The 18,766-nt window shown below is 37.7% G+C and overlaps 1 protein-coding gene across 1 annotated transcript in view; it reads right to left on the reverse strand.

The window, feature by feature from the left end:
- LOC111052168 overlaps window positions 1–18,766 on the reverse strand; it is a 389,458-nt gene that overhangs the window by 118,384 nt on the left and 252,308 nt on the right. The window contains exons 71-82 of the mRNA XM_039436353.1: window positions 18,069–18,380; window positions 16,611–16,940; window positions 15,480–15,803; window positions 14,634–14,945; window positions 13,465–13,791; window positions 12,224–12,547; window positions 10,820–11,131; window positions 9,358–9,684; window positions 6,057–6,386; window positions 2,819–3,127; window positions 1,446–1,778; window positions 697–1,008 (exon numbers count right to left, since the gene is read on the reverse strand). Coding sequence (XP_039292287.1) covers window positions 697–1,008; window positions 1,446–1,778; window positions 2,819–3,127; window positions 6,057–6,386; window positions 9,358–9,684; window positions 10,820–11,131; window positions 12,224–12,547; window positions 13,465–13,791; window positions 14,634–14,945; window positions 15,480–15,803; window positions 16,611–16,940; window positions 18,069–18,380 — 3,852 coding nt within the window. The remainder of the gene's footprint in view (window positions 1–696; window positions 1,009–1,445; window positions 1,779–2,818; window positions 3,128–6,056; window positions 6,387–9,357; window positions 9,685–10,819; window positions 11,132–12,223; window positions 12,548–13,464; window positions 13,792–14,633; window positions 14,946–15,479; window positions 15,804–16,610; window positions 16,941–18,068; window positions 18,381–18,766) is intronic.

The raw sequence follows: 18,766 nt of genomic DNA on the forward strand, positions 1-18,766 counted from the left end.
ATATCGAGTTTTATTAATTATTGTTGAAAATTATCTTGCTGGTGATGATGCCCGCATGAGCTCTAATAGGCTTGTGCATGGGCAATGAGACGGATGATGATGAGAAATGAGTTGACCTACAGCTTTGTCTTTTAGGTCTCAGAATTGTACAGTTTTTCAATGTTTGGACATTTTAAATTGATTATATTCATTTTGGAAGTAAAAGTTTTCTTTTAAATACTTTTCAAAAGTTATACATGTAAAGATACTGCAAGGAAGAAGTTTCATCTGCCCGTGTTAGATTATTTTAGACTTGAGTATTGTTTGTTATGTCATTCCTCTTGTATTAGGTCTCCTTTTATCAATTCTCATAGTGCTATATATCGCCAACTTTATATTTTTGTAATTTCAAGTCAATAGAATAAGTTCAAATTTCAAAAATCCCTATGTCAAAAATGAATGAGTTGATGTTTTGAATAAATTTTGGTTATAATCATAGTGTAATTTACAATATAACTGGACTAGTATAGGAATCAAAATTAGGGGGAGGAACAGTTTTGGGCTGTGTCTGTTGGTTCTCTCCCAATTATTTTAATGCATAAAAATTGTGTATATTGAATTATAACAAATTTATCTCAATTAAAGGAGAGATTCTTCAACATCAACATAAATGTTGTACGAGTGGAGCTTTAGTGGTGATTGAAACAAGTTACTGACCAGCTTGCACGATGCGGCAGTTAGAGAACGGATCGCCGGTGTAGCCCTGCGGACAGGAGCAGACGGGAATGTGGTTGATGACGTCACACTGGGCCGCCTGGCCACATGTGCCGGGACACGGGTCGCGGCACTTGTTACGGATGCAGGCCTTGTCACGTGGGCACTCCTGGCTGAGCACACACTCGGGCCGGCACGCCTCGTATGGGTTGCCCGTGTACTCGGCGATGCAAGTGCACAGTCCGTTGTTGCAGTTGGCGTTCGGCCCGCAAGGTGACGGGTTGCATGGGTCTAGTGGCTTTGGTGCTTCCGTTGCTGTTCAGGCAAAATAAAATATATATCAGTATTTATATAATGGCAATTTCGTGTGCCTTCAGAAACGAAAGAAGAAGAAGTACTTGGCAATGTGAATCACTTTAACCTTCAACAATTCCAATGAAATTCTAAGCAGGACAACTGATAGCCATTCCTATTAAGGCTGACAATTTACCAACAACTTATGAACGATGGATATGAGTTATTGTTCGTGCAGACTTGTAAGATCTGCCAAGCTCATCTTTGTTCTTGGACATGGAAATCGTGAGTGAATTTTCATAAGTTTTCTATCATTTATTAATTATTTAATAAGAAGACTAGACATTATTGCGACTACTGATTCAAGGCTACAGCGACATATTTCTATCCAATATGCATAAATAACAGAATATTACCTTATTTATAACACAATAATTAGTTTTTGTTGTGTTACTCACTTAGCGGTATCGCAGTACACTGTGTGAACGGGTCACCGGTGAAACCGTCATTACAGGTGCAGACCGGGATGTGATTGAGCACTCGGCAGTTGGCGTTGGCACCGCACGAGCCGGGACACGGGTCGCGGCACTTCTGGTTGATGCAGGCCTGCTGGCTGGGGCATTCGGCCGACAACACGCACTCGGGTCGGCAGGTGGGCGGCGAGCCGATGTAGTCGGGCAGGCACGAACAGGCGATGTTACCGTTCAGCAGCTGGCACGCAGAGTTCGGCCCGCACGGGTTCGGGAAACAGGACGGCGTCGGTTCGGTCGGGATGGCTTGTGGTGGTGGTGCTGTGACAACAAATATTTTCGGTCAAATTAAGTTACAGAAACTTTCAAAAAAGTGACAAAGTTAGTTAGATTTATAGCTTATGGTGATGTAGTGACAAGAAGAAATACTTTTTTCTCCAATTATTGCATCAAACATATTAAACAAAGTTTTGGTGATTTATGAATTTAGTAAGTAGATTGGTCTGAGTTAGTTGGTATAGCTTGTAGTAGTCTGAAGAAGAGCATCAACGTTTTTCAACATATAAATAAAATCTGTTGGAGGTCTTCCAATCCATCAAGCAGATTAGTTGACAACAGACTCATTTCATTCAGTTATGGTCCATTAATTGGCTAATATTATTTATTTATCCTACTCTAAGTATTCCATGTTAAAAAAAGGACCAAAACTTATTGTAGATTCACCTGCTTCCTTTGAATTTTAACATGGTTGGGAATATTTTATGTTTACAATTTACTTTATAATACAGTAATTGAAAAAAAAAACATTTCTAGTAACATTCATTGTTGTAATACATTTAAGAAATGTATTAATATCACAACATGATTAAACAGATTGCTGTAATACTTTTAAAATACACCAGCTATTATAGTAGTCAAAATATTTTTTGAATATTCTTAAAACTATCTCTAACATACAATAACTGGAATACAGTAGTTTGAAATTGTCACAAATAAGGAGAAAAATAATTGTTATGAAAGTATGTTTTTTGTTGGTGCATAATTTATTGTGAATATATAAATAATGCCATCCTTTTAGAAATAAATGAACTAATGAAAGTGTAAAAAATTCCACTGGTGATTGTAAATGTATTTTTCCTCTTTTTGTTGGTTTTATGGAGGGATAGAATGATTATTAATTTCTGGCTTTTAATATAATTGTTGAATTTGGATTGAGTTGAGATTTACCTATTACTAAGCAGTTCAAACCGAAATATTGAAATAATCAATAGAAAATGAATTGAAGTTAAAGTAATATGTAATTCAGATATAATCACTTAAAAGTTTGTTCAAGATGAAAAATTAATTCAAATAGTACTCACGGATTGGCGAGCACTGTGTGAATGGGTCGCCAGTGTAGCCGGACGGACACGCACATATGGGATTATGGTTCTTGGTGGAGCACTGAGCACGCAGACCGCACGTGTTGGGACACGGGTCAGAGCACTTCTGGTTGATGCAGGCCTTGTCGAGAGGACACTCCGAGCTGACAATGCACTCGGGTCTGCAGGTGGGAGGTGAACCGATGTAGTTGGCCAAACATGAGCAGACCGCCTGTTGGTTGAAGACGCGGCACTGGCTGTTCGGTCCACAGGGTGTTGGTACGCATGGGTCTTCTGGTCTTGGAGCCGCTGTCAGAGAAAGAAATTATAGAACTTACAATTTTTGTGCAGTATAAGAAGGCAAGTTAGAGTGTACGTATTTATTATTGTTATTATCATCGTGATCATCATCATAATAATAATAATAATAATAATAATTTTATTAATGGAGACAACAGGATAAACCCATTTTGCCTCCTTCACACAATACAATATTTTCAACACATTATACAATTTGGAATACAAGAAGATAAAAAATGAAGAAATATACAATTAATATGAAAGAATACAAATAATCATTGAAGTAATTGTAAACAATAATAATTGATTATAAGAATAATTATTAAACAAAATAGAATCAAGTAATAATAAAAAGAGAAAAAAAGAAGAAGAAGAATGAAGAGAGAAAGGATGTCTGTGTAAAACCAAGAATGAATAATCAAATTAATAATAATAGAAATTTTATAAAATCAATCACAAAAAGACAGGTCACATGCTACCCAACCAAGTTATATGAGATCTTACGGAATTTGGAGGGGGAGAACCAGAAGACGTCTAAGTGCTCCGAACAATGATTAAAGATTCTCTGAGCTCTATTTAGAGGAGAGTTATAATGACTTACGGTTCTAGAGCGCGCTATATGAAATGAAAAACCAGAACGGCGAGCAATGGTATTTACATATATATTAATTTTTTATAGCAAATGGGATGAATCAATTTTATTATTTAGTAAATTATAAAGGAAAATAAGTGATTTGACATCGCGTCTTACTTTCAAAGAAGTAAAATCGAACTCATTTCTAAGTGAATTGGAAGGATAATCAAAAGGACAAAAGATATTATGTTTTCTGTAATAAATGCATCTCAAAAATTTGTTCTGTAAACGTTCCAGTAGATAAATCTGTTCATTATAATATGGATTCCAAATTTCACATGCATATTCTAACAGGCTTCTCACAATTGACTTATATAGAAGTATCAAAGGCTCTACATCACTGAAGGGCGAGCAAGTCCTCAAGATGAATCCCATCTGCTGATTGGCTCTATTAACTGTGTACTCAACATGTGAGTTAAAAGAGAGGTCATAGCTGAATACCACCCCCAGGTCCTTGAACAATTCCACCCTTTCCAAAGGGATACCACTTATAGAATATATATTATTATGAGGAGCGGATTGCCGGGTGAGACTCATGAATTTGCATTTATCTACATTAATTTTTAACCCATTTGAATCACACCATCTGGACATATGATCAATATCTCTCTGCAAATTGTAGTAATCATTTAGATCCTTAATTTCTTTAAACAACTTTACATCATCTGCATACATGAGACAGGAAGAACTGTTGATAACAGATGGAAGGTCATTAATGAATAAAATAAAGAGGAGTGGTCCCAGATTAGAGCCTTGAGGTACGCCTGATGGGCACTGAAAATATTTTGAATTGAAATGATGAATTTTTACATATTGAATCCTCGCCTCAAGATAACTCTGAATAAGATGAACTACATTTTTACTGAATCCCAGTACTTCGAGTTTTCTAATCAGAAGTCTGTGATTTATGGTATCAAATGCCTTAGATAAGTCTGTGTAGATAACATCAGTACGCCCCCCACGATCCAAAGTCTGTGACACTTCATTACTGAATATCATGAGATTGGATACAGTGGAGCGACCAGGCAAAAATCCATGCTGTTCTGATGATATAATCTTCTTACTCTGTTCATAAATTATGGAATGAAGAATTTTTTCAAAAACTTTCGAAAAGCAATTTAAGATTGATATAGGTCTGTAATTTTTTATATTATTTCTATTTCCACTTTTATAATACGAGTATAATAAAAAATAATGAGATTGCGGAAGAAATTAGGTAATATCTGTACTTTGAAGATGACCCAACATATTGATGACATAGGCTACCGGTAATACAATGAATAATAATAGAATTTGTGGAAAAATTATGAGATATTTGTACTTGGAATATGATACCAACATAAGTACGGTTAGAGATTAAGTTCAAGATGATAGTAATGACCAGTTAAACATAAGAATTATAGTTCAGAGAAACACGACGAGAGTAGACAAAAAGGCGATCACAGTTACAGAGATTTCTTTACGTCACCGAACATAAAGTGTAAAAGTGAAATCAAGCCATTCAAAATGCAAGCAATACCTGTGAATAGACCATACAGATAACTGTCAGGTTTTGTGTTATTCTCATTGAAAGGGTGACTGCTTGACGTCATCCCCAATGAACATCATCTCCACTTTTCATTGAACTCATCTAGGAATGCATCTCAAGTTCATCGTCCCCTTTCAATTATGAACCACGGGAGTGATCCGTGGTCTAGTGGATAGAGTACCTGCGTAGCAGCATAGAGATCCCGGGTTCAAACCCTCTCAATACCAAAAGTTTTTTAACCAGATCACTCCCGTGTTATCGGATGGGCACGTTAAACTGTCGGTCCCGGCTGAAGTATGACAGTCGTAAGGCCCATTGACGGCTTAAATTATATATTCAGGCGGTGGGACCTTCCCGCAAGGGACTCCCCACCATCAAAAGCCATACGAATTTACTTTAATTATGAACCTAGAGCTCACCATACTTTCAATTAGAAACCTAGAGTTTATCTAAGAGCTCATCATCTCGTTCATATGTGAGTAGAGCTCATCATCCGTTCCATTACAAACCTAGAGATCATCTCAGAGCTCATAATCTCTTTCATGACATGTGTACACTTCATATTCCCTTCCCTTCCAAACCTACAGCTCAACATCCCTTCCATTATGAATGTTGAGCTCATCATCCTAGGGAAAGAAGAGACAATGACCAAGTGAAAAGCAAGTAGAGTTCAAGAGACAACTTATAGAGGTGAATATCGTAATTTATTATCTCTGTTCTGTAAACATGGAAAGAAACAATTGCCACATTTAAAGCAGGGTTGAGGAAGCACTTACGTGTGGGCGGCGCCTGGCGACACATGGAAAACGGGTCACCAGTGAAGCCGGCGGGACACGAGCAGACAGGCACGTGGTTGATGACAGTGCACTCAGCACCAACACCACACGTGCCGGGACACGGGTCCACGCACTTGAACCGGATACATGCAAGCTGGGCGGCGCACTCCTGATTGTTCTCACACTCACGTCGGCAGCCGCTGTACGGGTCGCCCTGGAAGCCGGGCAGGCACGTGCAAGCGCCGACACCGTTGCGATCCTGGCAGTCGGCGTTCGCGCCGCACGGTGACGGCAAGCACGGGTCGCTCAGGATCGGCGTGCGTTCCGAAGCTAAGGAGGAGCATCAGCATTAGCGAGGTGCACATAAAGCTCACATTCATCGCATGTGGTCGAGACACAAAGCAGAGGTGTAGCACAGTGTGCAACATTCATTTAGAAAGTGAATTATGAAAAGAGTGTTTATTGTAAGGGTACTTTAACCTTACAAGGCACTTTCAAGGGCTGTGTCTGTTGGTCCTTCCCCAATCATTTTAATGAATTGTGTTACTTGTATCATTAAATAAATACATTTTGTAGATATAGATTGATATTTTTGCGGCATCAAATTGTATTCGTGTATTATATGTTGGATGAAATTTCTCACAAATACAACGAATTCTATTATAATAATTATAAAAACACTATAGGAAAAATACTCATTTATTTCACTTTAAATGACAAACTGCTATAGTGAGGTCCACGTTATAATGACAGTATTTGATCAACTTCGGTTTTGCTATCCTTGTCTATCATTCGACAAAGCCGGTGGCACTATCCTTTTCTAGGTCCACAACGATGACAATTATGTTTTTGACGGTGTAGAAATATAATTAATTAATGCAGAGAATTGGCATCACTATTATTCTATATTTATACACTGTCATTATAACGTGGACCACACTATAGTTGAAAATTCTTTTTTTTTTTTAAATCGTCTATTTTTGACAATACTACAGTCCTAATTAGAACTTGAAATCTAAACCCTAGTCTGAATCCAATTTGGACCTCGACAGTCTAAATTAGAGTTCCATGAACTCTATTGGAAAACGTCAAAAATTGAGAGTTAATTTAATTTCATTTATTCACGCAAGCAAAAAAATTAAATCAAAATCATTTAATATACAGCACATTTTTTTATACTAGAAAGTTCTAATTTCAATAGACACAACTAGAAGGTTGCTGTAAGAATAATATTGAAAGAGTTGGATGAGTCGAATTTGGATGAGTTGAATATGGTGTTTTAAGAAAAAACAATTTTACCAACATTAAGTTTAGAGTTTTAATTACTGAATGAGAAATATTGGAATGTGTGTATAGTGTTCTAAGAATGCCCTGTAAATGCAAACGTGTGAGCAAATTTGTGAGGTATCGAAGCGATTTCATTGAAGCAATTGAGTGGGAGGTATAAGCTGTTTGAAAGTTTGGATAACAAGTAATGCTAAGAAAAGCTCCTACTAGTGATTCACACTTTTCATATTTTTTAATAGTGACATATTTTTTCCTACAGTTACGTTGAAAAGTGGCCATTGCTGCACTGATTACAGAACGCAAAGAATCACTTTTCCGCTCTAGTGCGGGAAAAATTTTTCTGCACTCCAGATTTGCAACATGGCAACGCAAAATACTTAGTAGGTTATATGGAGCAACAGTGCAGCAAAATCAAAATGAAGTTGGTAACAGTGACTGCTGTGGCTGCTATAGTGAGCAGAGGTGCAACCAAGCACAACGCGCTAATTATTAAGTAGATATTATAACCAAGGACAGCGAGGACTTTAGGATTTTAGGATTAAGGTTTTTATCAACAATAAAATTACACAGAAAAACATTTGATGGATTTCAGGCAATTTTACCCATAATTACCCACTTTTCATATTCAATGGTAACTGTAGGAAAAACTTAATGTGAAATACGTGCGCAAAGTTCCTCTGCTGCACTCAAGAAACCATTCCGCCCTCGCCTACGGCTCGGGCGTAAACATTTCTTTCGGTGCAGCAAACTGTCACTTTGCGCACTAGTTGCACAAATAACTATTTCATATCCTATAGAACATGAATCACCAATTGCACAAATACACCATATTCATTGAAAATATAATCTGCTTAACAAACACAAGTTCACCACATTCATTGAATATATTGCTGAGACAAAAAATAAGCATTGATAGGAACGAGTAACACAAAATGAACACAAGAAGCAAAATATGATGACGTACAAAAGCCACAGAAAAAATATAATTACAAATGTTATGATGTGTTACTAGACTTATTATTGGTAGATAGAGCGTATTCGTATGTGTTAATAACTAATTATTTAGTAGAACTACTAAACTTATAAGTAGCTACGACATGATAGAACCCGATAATCATCAGATTAATGACAAACATAATACTTTTATAAACAGAAGTGTTATTCCTCTAGAGACAACAATAGCTTACCCATATATACAATGAGAACCACACATCTTAACATACACCAACTATAACTAAACGAAATTCCCACATAAAATAACTTTGTTACTGAATATACTTACCACAATTACATAGGTATACTTACCTATGTTGTAACTTAACCTTGATGATGTACCATATTTCTCTTCGCATGCTTTGAGTGTATTTCGTATGGAGTACGTTGTGATTGAATATGGAGTTCGAATAATAGATCAGAAAGTATTCAAGGAAAATAAGATAGGGTAGAGGTAGAAATAGTGGAAGAGTTGGAAGAAATAAGGCTAGAGAGCGTAGTATTTGAATCAAGTAAGAGATCATCAAATCAAAAGAGGAGAATGAGTTAGGGTATGGTATCATAGATATAGATGAGATGAGGTAGGATATTGTGAGTTAAGATAAGATAGAGGTAGAAATAGTAAATGAATAAGAGAAGGGAAGAAAAAGAGGTAGTGGGGGTAGTATTTGAATCAGAATATAGTTAAGTAGGAGATCCTCAGATCGCAAGAGGAAAATGGGTTAGGTAAGGTATCGTAGATATAGATGAGATAAGGTGAGATATAGTGAGATGGAATAAGGTAGAGGTAGAAATAGTGAATGAATAAGAGAAGGGAAGAAAATAAGGGTAGTAAGGGTATTATTTGAATCAGAATTTAAACTAAGTAAGAGGTTCGCAGATCTCAATAGGGAAAAGAGATTGGGTAAGGAATCATACAATAGAAGAGAAATGAACGTTTTTGAATATTGAAAAAAGTGAAGAGTGACTTGGTGAAGAATAAGGTGCAAGAGAAAGCGGACAGAGACAGCAGAAAACTTACTTGTGATGGGCGCAGGACTGCAAAAACTTGCCGGATCGCCGATAAAGCCCTGCGGACAGGTGCAGACGGGACCGTGGTTGACGACACGACAAAGTGCGCCCGAGCCGCACGCGCCCGGACACGGATCAACGCAGCGCTCATTGCGACAGGCCAGGTTGCTGGCGCACTCGGCGTGAATTGTGCACTCGGGTCGGCAGTTGGGCGCACGACCCACATAGTTGGGCAAGCAAGAGCATGCGGGAGTCGTGCCCACCACACGACATTGCGAGTAGGGGCCGCACGGCGAGGGGTCGCATGGGTTCACGGCGGGGGGAGGGGTGGTTGGTGCTACAAGAAACAGTTCACCCATAGTAAAGACACCCACACAAGAGATAGAAGACAGAACACATATGAACACAGAAATTGGTGTTAGAATAGATACACAAGAATATAAGAACAACTATGAACACAGAAATTGATGTTAGATAACATAAAAGATACACAAGAAAAATAGAACACCTATGAAAAATAGTGAACAAACATAGTGCCGTATAGTAAGAAATATAGTACTTAAGAGGCAGATGATTTGATTCAAGTGGAACAGATAGTTTCACAAGAGATAATAGTTTCTAAGAGAATTGAATAAGTACAGTATAGTATTTAGAAGTGAAATTCCTAGTTTCAGATAGTCCAATAGAAGTGCCAAAACACCACAGAGAGGTTTTGTAGATAATGAATAGTTTGATTTACATATATATTTCATTTTGAAATATACTATATAGTAAGTCAAATATTTTTACATAAGAAATAAGAAGTATTTCATTTCATTATTCATTGGTTAATCTCAATCTACTTACAAAAAATGTATTTTTTAAGTGTTAGACAATCAAAATTACTTCAAAATCATTCAACTACTACCATCTATTAAACACAACATTTTTAGTAAACTATATTGGAGTTAGATAGTATTTACGTTTATTACAAAACACTTTTTCCAATAATAACAGAGTTGGAATAGACTTCTGCTCTGTTATATTCCATGAATAATTTATATTCAAGTTTGAGATGGATTTCAAAGTATTCTATGGGAGTTTCACCTTGATAAATGGAAAAATTTAAAGTCAAAAAAGTTTCAAGTCGATTGGATCACTCACCATGATGTAAAATTGTATTAAAATCACAAATAATACAATTTTCTTCGACTCTACACTTTTTTGATAAAGAAAAATAGTAATATAAACATTTGATTTAGTGCATTAATTTAATTATTACAATGTATATTGTATAGATCATTGATTTATTTTGTAATTTATGAGGAAATAAATGGAGAAATAATATAGATTTAAGTAAAGGAAAATTACAGACACATAAAATAGTGTTGTTGAAAAATTGGAAAAGACACATAAGACAAGAAATAATACAGATTTTTGTAGAGGAAAAATGACAGATAAAGTTAAGAGGTAGACAGCGAAAGAAGTCTTACTTTCTTGTTTGACACAGCGTACAAAAGGATCGCCTGTGAAACCAGGCGCGCAGCTACAGATGGGATTATGGTTGACCACTTGGCAGCGTGCGTTAGAGCCACAAGTGCCGGGACAGGGATCTGCGCAGCGCTGGTTGATACAGGCCTTGTCCTGCGCACACTCACTGCTGACCACGCATTCGGGTCGGCAGGCGGGCGGCGAGCCGACAAAGTTGGCCAAGCACGAGCAGACCGCGTGACCGTTCACCTCGCGGCACTGCGAGTTCGGGCCGCACGGCGACGGGCTGCATGGGTTCGTCGGAGGTACCGGTGCTAACAGTCACAACGAATAGCATCACAAGATTGTACAGTGCGTGCATCAAGGTAGGTGGTATTCAGACACCCAGAAATTGGTAAGATATTGAGAAATGTGAAAGAAAGTCATGAGACTGGAAGATATTTACAAAATTGAGGTAGTTGGAAACTCGTTTCGTAGAATTAAAAGTGACCTCACTCATAAAACATCTTCATAGGTTGATTAATTTCAGCTTAATTTGTTCAAATTGAAGTAAAAATACTGTCAGAAAAATTATGTGTTTATTGTAGGCCTGATAGAAGCAGAGAAAAGTTATAACCATGCAAGAAGAATACATAATATATTGAAAAAAAGAATAATTTTATGAATGAAATCCACTTTCTGTTAAGCATGAAAATAATTAAAAATGTCCAGAAAAATTTAGGTCAAAAATTATGTGGACAGAGAGGGAAGTACTAGTTTGATAAAATAGCAGAATATGTAAAATATAGAAAAGAAAATAGATATTTAGGAGAGAAGTTGAAAACAAGATTCAAAGTTTAGAGCAAAAGAGATCAACATGAGGTACGATATGGAACAGATGATTGAAAATTTAAAGCAAAAGAAAGAACACAAATTACGATATAGAACAGTTAAAAACGAGAATATGATATAGAACAGGTTACACAAGAATCAAAGCAAAATATTATGTAAAACAGATCAAAGTAAGATATTATGTAGAATAGATTGACTTAAGATATAATGCTCAATAGATAGATCTATTAGAGAACTGTTCCATCAATTATATAGAACAGAATATAAATGCAATGTATGCCTTTAAACAGATCACACAATACTAAAAAGGATATGATGTGCGAAAGATGAATGCAAGTTATAGAGTATAACAGATAACTCCAAGATATTAGCCTATGTGAAACAGGTAGATGTAAGATATGATTTAGAATAGATAAATGCAAGATATGATTTAAAATAGATAAATGCAAGATATGATTTAAAATAGATTACACAATACTCAAAGCAAGACAGAGGAATACAAGGATATGATGTGGGACGGATGAATACAAGTAGAACAGATAGAGATGAAATAGAGAAAGAAAGAGATAGCTTACTGATTGGTATAGGCGGACAGTTTGTGAGAGGATCTCCAGAGAAGCCAGGCAGACAAGAGCAAGACGGTGCGTGGTTGATGACGCGGCACTCAGCGTTGAGGCCACATGTGCCGGGGCAGGGGTCGCGGCACTTGTTGTTGACACATGCCTTGCTGCGGTCGCAGTCTGAGTTGGTGACACACTCGGGCCGACATCCCGTGTATGGGTCGCCGAAGTACTCGGGCAGACACACACACGAGCCGGCACCGTTGCGCTCCTTACAGACCGCGTTGGCACCGCAGGGTGACGGGTTGCAAGGCATGCGCGGTCCTTCGGTTGGCGGAACTGCAATACCGACAAAGCCATCAGTATCGTGTTAGGGGTGAGTAGGCCTAATAAGTAGAGGGTAGTCGCTGGTGGTCCCTTCTCACAGCTTCTACTTGGATTTCGATGAATCTGTGCTTATTTCAACTACAAGTAGACCATATACAATGGAATTTCTATAGACCAACAGAAGTTATAAGTTTAATTCAGTTCTTCATTCATTTTAAAATGGTTCAAGATGAGTAGTTACTTTTAGTTTTTCGTTTATAGTTATAGTAATTTATAGTATTATATAGTATTACGTTTATAGTAACTACAGAACCTGTAGTTTTGGATTCTATGATTTATTTTATGATAGCTTATTGGGATAAAAATTTATCATTAAGAATTAATATTAAATTAAAGTTCTCATAATATCAAGAATTCTCAATCGAGGATATTTCAAATGATTAGATATGGTTTTCCATATTAATAAAATATATAAAGGGTCCTTAATGATTTCTATTTCATTTCATTTGATGTCAATAATTATTGTAGTAGTCCTATAAAGGAAAAGTAATGGTTTTCACATTATGATTATTTTGCAGGGTTCAATAATATTGTTTATGTCATACTGTATGACAAAATATTCATGGACCATTTATCTCAGATGTGGGAGAAGTGGTTTAATGCATACTTTCTACAAAAATATTCTTGGGAATAGTTAGCCCATGAAGTTGAGACCTGGGTTGGAATAACTGGACAATAATCTCATCTTTTCATGAAATAAGGACTTCATAGTCTTATTCTTCTTACTATTTGATAGAATTAGGTATTCTTAGTCCTCTCTACCACTGAACCTTGAAAAAGATAGATGAGGAGTGGACCGAGATTGCCTGACACTGTGAGAAAGGACTCCTTGTTAGTAGTGACCAGACAGACACAAAAGCGGTCCTTACTTTGTTGCACAAGTGTGCATCCAGCGAACGGATCTCCAGTGTAGCCTTGCTCGCACACGCACTGCGGCAAGTGTTTGACAACGTTGCAAGTGGCATGCGCACCACACGAGCCGGGACACGGGTCGGTGCAGCGTTCCTTCTGACAGGCGAGGTTGCCGGGACATTCAGCGTTGATGGTGCACTCGGGGCGGCAGTTGGGCGGTCGGCCCACGTAGTTGGCCAGGCAAGAGCATGCAGGCGTGTTGCCCACCACACGGCACTGAGAGTTCGGGCCGCATGGCGAGGGCACACACGGGTTGCCACTGGGCGGTGCGGCTGTAGTCGCAACTGTGACAGAACGTGCATGTTGCAAGTACAGTGGAAGGCAAGAGGCATGCGCAAGAGTACACGTAACAATGCATAGGAATGGAGCATGTAAAGTAACAATGCATAAGAATAGATCAAGTAACGTAACAATGCAAAAATATAGAACAAGAAAAGTAACAATGCTTAAGAGTATACATAAAATGAAATAAAAATGCATAACAATAGATCAAGTAAAGTAGCAATGCATATGTGTATATAAAATTTAAAGTAATGCTCAAGATCAGATAGATAATGCATAACAATATCCAACAATGCATAAAAATAGAAAAGTGAAGTAACAATGCATAAGAATAGATAAAATACAAATGCATAAGAATAGATAAAGTGTCAATGCATAGGAATTGATCAAATTTAAAGTAATGCTAAAGATCAGATTGATGGAAAATGTGGATAAGAGCTCAGGAATTTCGAATGAATAATTCATATTGTATAGGGTATGAGAGACAATGCATCACTGTGGATAGAAGTATATAATAAGAGGAGAATGTAAGAATGATGCATAGAGTGCCTACTGCGATTGGAGGAGAAAATACATGGTCATGATAGACAGTCAAAGTGATGTTATGTATAAAGGTAGCATGTAATGTATAAAGTTAGCAATGCTTAGAAGGAAAAAAGATTTATAAAGTGTACTGCAATGGTAAAACTATGCAAACACGATAATGGATATTAGATGGAGAAGGAGTGGGTGGGAATATTTCATGAGTATAGGGAATGTAACAGTATAATGTGAAACACTTATAGTCTCAAAATGACTTGGGACATAAATAAAGCTGATAGAAAAGCAGAAGAAGAAGCCTTACTCTCTCTAACACACTGGACGAAAGGATCGCCAGTGAATCCGGGCGAGCAGCTGCAGATGGGGTTGTGGTTGACGACCTGGCAACGGGCATTGAGGCCACAGGTGCCGGGACAGGGGTCGGCACAGCGCTGGTTGATGCAGGCCTTGTCCTGGCCACAGTCGGCGCTGATCATGCACTCGGGTCGGCAAGATGGCGGCGTGCCGATGTAGTTCGGCTGACACGAGCAGACAGCGTGTCCGTTCACGACGCGGCACTGCGAGTATGGGCCGCACGGTGACGGTTCGCATGGGTTCAGTGGCTTTTCTGGCTCAACTGTGCGGAAGATTGACAGAGACAGATTGAAGAGAAGAATGAAGAAGTTATACAAGAGTATAAAAAGTTACTAAACACTATCATAGACTAGAGAATAACAGTGATAAAAGAAGTGAATAGGATAAAAAGCAAAGTTCCAAGAGTATGAATGCACATTCAACAGTCACAATACACAAAGGTAAATTCCAAAGGAAGAACTAGGTAAGGTAGTTATTATATGATTGAACACTTTGAAAGTCTCAAAGTTCTCAAGAGTATGATTGATAAGTGATAGAGTAGATAACACTTATAAAGTAATAGAGAGCAGAATCACACAACAGATTCACAAGAAGTAGCATATACATCAAAGTAGCAAAAAGTGTAATTTGATGTGCAATAGAGTAGTAGATAACACAGTATAAGAGAGTAAGAACACACAAAAGATTTACATGAAGCAACAGAGCATAACTGGATATAGAATAATAGTATAGGGTGAGTAGCAAAAGTATCAAACAAGTAAACAGTAATAGAAAAGTATAGAGAAAGAGTGCTTACTGGCAGGATTCGGATGACATGCACTGATTGGATCTCCAGTGAAACCAGACCGACAAGAGCAAGATGGTGCATGGTTGATGACACGGCATTCAGCATTCAAGCCACAAGTTCCCGGACAGGGATCTCGGCACTTGTTGTTTACACAAGCCTTGCTTCGGTCACAATCTGAGTTGATAACGCACTCCGGTCGACACCCTGTATAGGGGTCGCCAAAGTACTCAGGTAAACATGTGCAAGATCCTGCACCGTTGCGTTCCTTGCAAACAGCGTTCGCCCCACAAGGCGAAGGGTTGCAAGGCATTTTCGGTCCTTCGGTTGGTGGAACTGCAATGTCAAGAGATATCATGATAGAGTGTGGAAGGCGTCAGCGCGTATGGTTAAAGTTTGGGTCAGTTATGATCAGGAGGTCAGCGAGGTTTCATCTGTAGGCGTGCAACTGTTTTTATTTTTGCTTTTAGGAGCAAGAAGAGAATATTAAATATGAAGAAAATGAGTAAATTGGAGAAATAATGGAATCTTCTCATTCATACTTCATTGAGTAGCTATGAGTGAACTATACATTATAATGTAATAATCTAATCCGAATCAAAATACACATCTACAATTTCGATAGATTCATTTAAAAATGTATTACTTTTTCTACAAAGTCTATCAAGTATGAATGTAAGTCATACTTTTCCAACTATTAGTATGAAAATTCAATGTTATTTTTCTAATAATGTAATATTGGGCATATTCTCAAAATTTCAATTAATTGAACAAAATAAAAATGTAATTCAGTATAATTCATTTTGTAACAAATTGTGAGGTGATTTGAATTTATGCCAACAGGCACAAAATTAGATGTTTTTTAATTGTTGATAAATACCAATGGTGAAGAGTTTAGGAAATGAGAATTGAGAAATCTAATTTAAAGTACTCTATAAAATTCATTTAAAAAAATCAGGTTAGCTGTATGAATAAAAAAAAAATTATCAATATTTATTGTTGAAATCAGTTTAAAGTATGAAAGTTTCCCTGTTACAGAAGCCTCAAAATAATGAAATTTTCCTATCAGATTGCACGCTTACAGTTGAAGCTGATGTTGGGAATAAATAGGCTATCATCGGTATCGATCGACGGTTTGCTTACTTTGCTGGATCTGAGTACAACCGGCGAACGGGTCTCCCGTGTAGCCGGGCTGACAAGCGCACTGAGGCGCGTGTTTCACCACGGTACACGTGGCCTGAGCTCCACACGAGCCCGGACACGGGTCGGTACACTTCTCCTTCTGACAGGCGAGGTTGCCGGGGCACTCGGCATTGATGGTGCACTCGGGTCGGCAGTTGGGAGGTCGGCCCACGTAGTTGGGCAAGCATGAGCAAGCGGGCGTGTTGCCCACCACTCGGCATTGCGAGTTGGGGCCGCAGGGGGATGGCACACATGGGTTGCCGCTTGGCGGCTGGGGGGCAGGAGGAGGGGCTGTAAACATGCCAATCATGCACAATGTCAACATGCAGTACATACACAGAAAGTACATACAAGAGTACACAAAAGATAGACACCATTTCCAACAGTATGACACATGATAATTACATTCAATGAGTTTGATAGATTTCAAGAGTATTGACAGACAAAAATGAAGTTCCACATTCAAAGAGTATGATACATGATAATTACATTCAATGAATTTGATAGAGTTCAAGATTATTGATAGTTGAAATCAAGATCCACATTCAAAGAGTAAGATATATGATAATGATTTACATTCAGAGTTGTAAGTAAAGTAAAGTTGATGAATAAGATCAAGATTCACATTCAGTGTATGTTAAATGAAAATGATTCACATTCAGATAATTCAATGCGATGGAAGATGACAGAGTGATTCCAAAGAGAATGTTTTTGAGAAAACACAAACAAAATGTTGTCGTGAAGATTGGATCGTTTTTTGAGATATTGACTACGCTAGATGATATCAAATATATTAATTTCAATTGGGTCTGTTCTTCAAAATTTCCCTGTATCTGAATTCAATGCAAAAACAACCTTGAAGTCTCTAAATAATATCTGCTACAGTACCTATCAGCGAAAAGTTATAGTGGATTCATCGCTTCATTAATAAGCTGTCCTTTCAACTTATGATGAACATCATAAACTATCTTAAAAATTATTTTCTCAAATATTTGAGTACTCAACAATTACATAAGATTGAACATTTAAAATAGCCCTTTGCAATGTAAAACATTTGCAATAAATTCCTAATAACGAGTTTGAAAGTTATTTCTTTGTTTGAGAATAAACAATTTGGCAATGCAACAATTTAAACCGGCATTTTACCGCCCGCTGTCAGAAACGATAAAAATACTTTTAATTCACTTCATGGTGAATGTTCTATAGTTGAAGCCAATTTTTTAATGAAGAATATTATTGAAAGAAAGAATATAAAGTGCATTCCTCACTATAGGCTAAGCCTGCTTGAAGGAATGGTTTGTAATCTATTTTTCCCATGTATTGCGACAACCCAACATTTTAAGCAAATTGGATTATTGAATAGATTTCATCAATTATCTCACTTGTCATAATTTATCCACAATCTCAACGATATCTTACTTTCTTTGACACAACGGACAAACGGATCGCCAGTGAAGCCCAGTGCACAACTGCAGATGGGGTTGTGGTTGACGACCTGGCAACGGGCATTGAGGCCACAGGTTCCGGGACACGGGTCAGCGCAGCGCTGGTTCATGCAGGCCTTGTCTTGGGGACAGTCGGCACTGACCATGCACTCGGGCCGGCAAGATGGCGGCGACCCGATGTAGGTCGGCTGACACGAGCAGACCGCGTTATTGTTCACTACGCGGCACTGGCTGTAGGGTCCGCATGGTGACGGGATGCATGGGTTCTTGGGCCGTTCTGGTTCGACTGAAGTGTGCAAAGAGAGGAGAGAAGGCGTCACACAGTGCAGTGAGCATGCATTGTACATAACAGATAGACATGAGACCAGTGATAACACTGATAAGAAAGAGATGAGAGGTAGGTAGGAAAACTCAGAGCTCACCAAGTACTCTGAGTATCAGATTGGAGCTATCTTCAATTTATAATTGACTTTTTAATTGTTTGAAATAAATGAAAATTATATGCTCTTAGGATGAATTACATCCTTCAAATAATTGAAACTTCTCATTAAAATTAGGTATCTTCAAAATACATTATATGAGTAATTATTTTGATTACTCAAAGATTTAAATTGAATTTGTATAATATTATTATATTGTGTAGATTACTTATCTGTATGGATTACGTGTTGT

The sequence above is a fragment of the Nilaparvata lugens genome, chromosome 10 (genome assembly GCF_014356525.2).
Source record: "Nilaparvata lugens isolate BPH chromosome 10, ASM1435652v1, whole genome shotgun sequence".
NCBI lineage: Eukaryota > Metazoa > Arthropoda > Insecta > Hemiptera > Delphacidae > Nilaparvata > Nilaparvata lugens.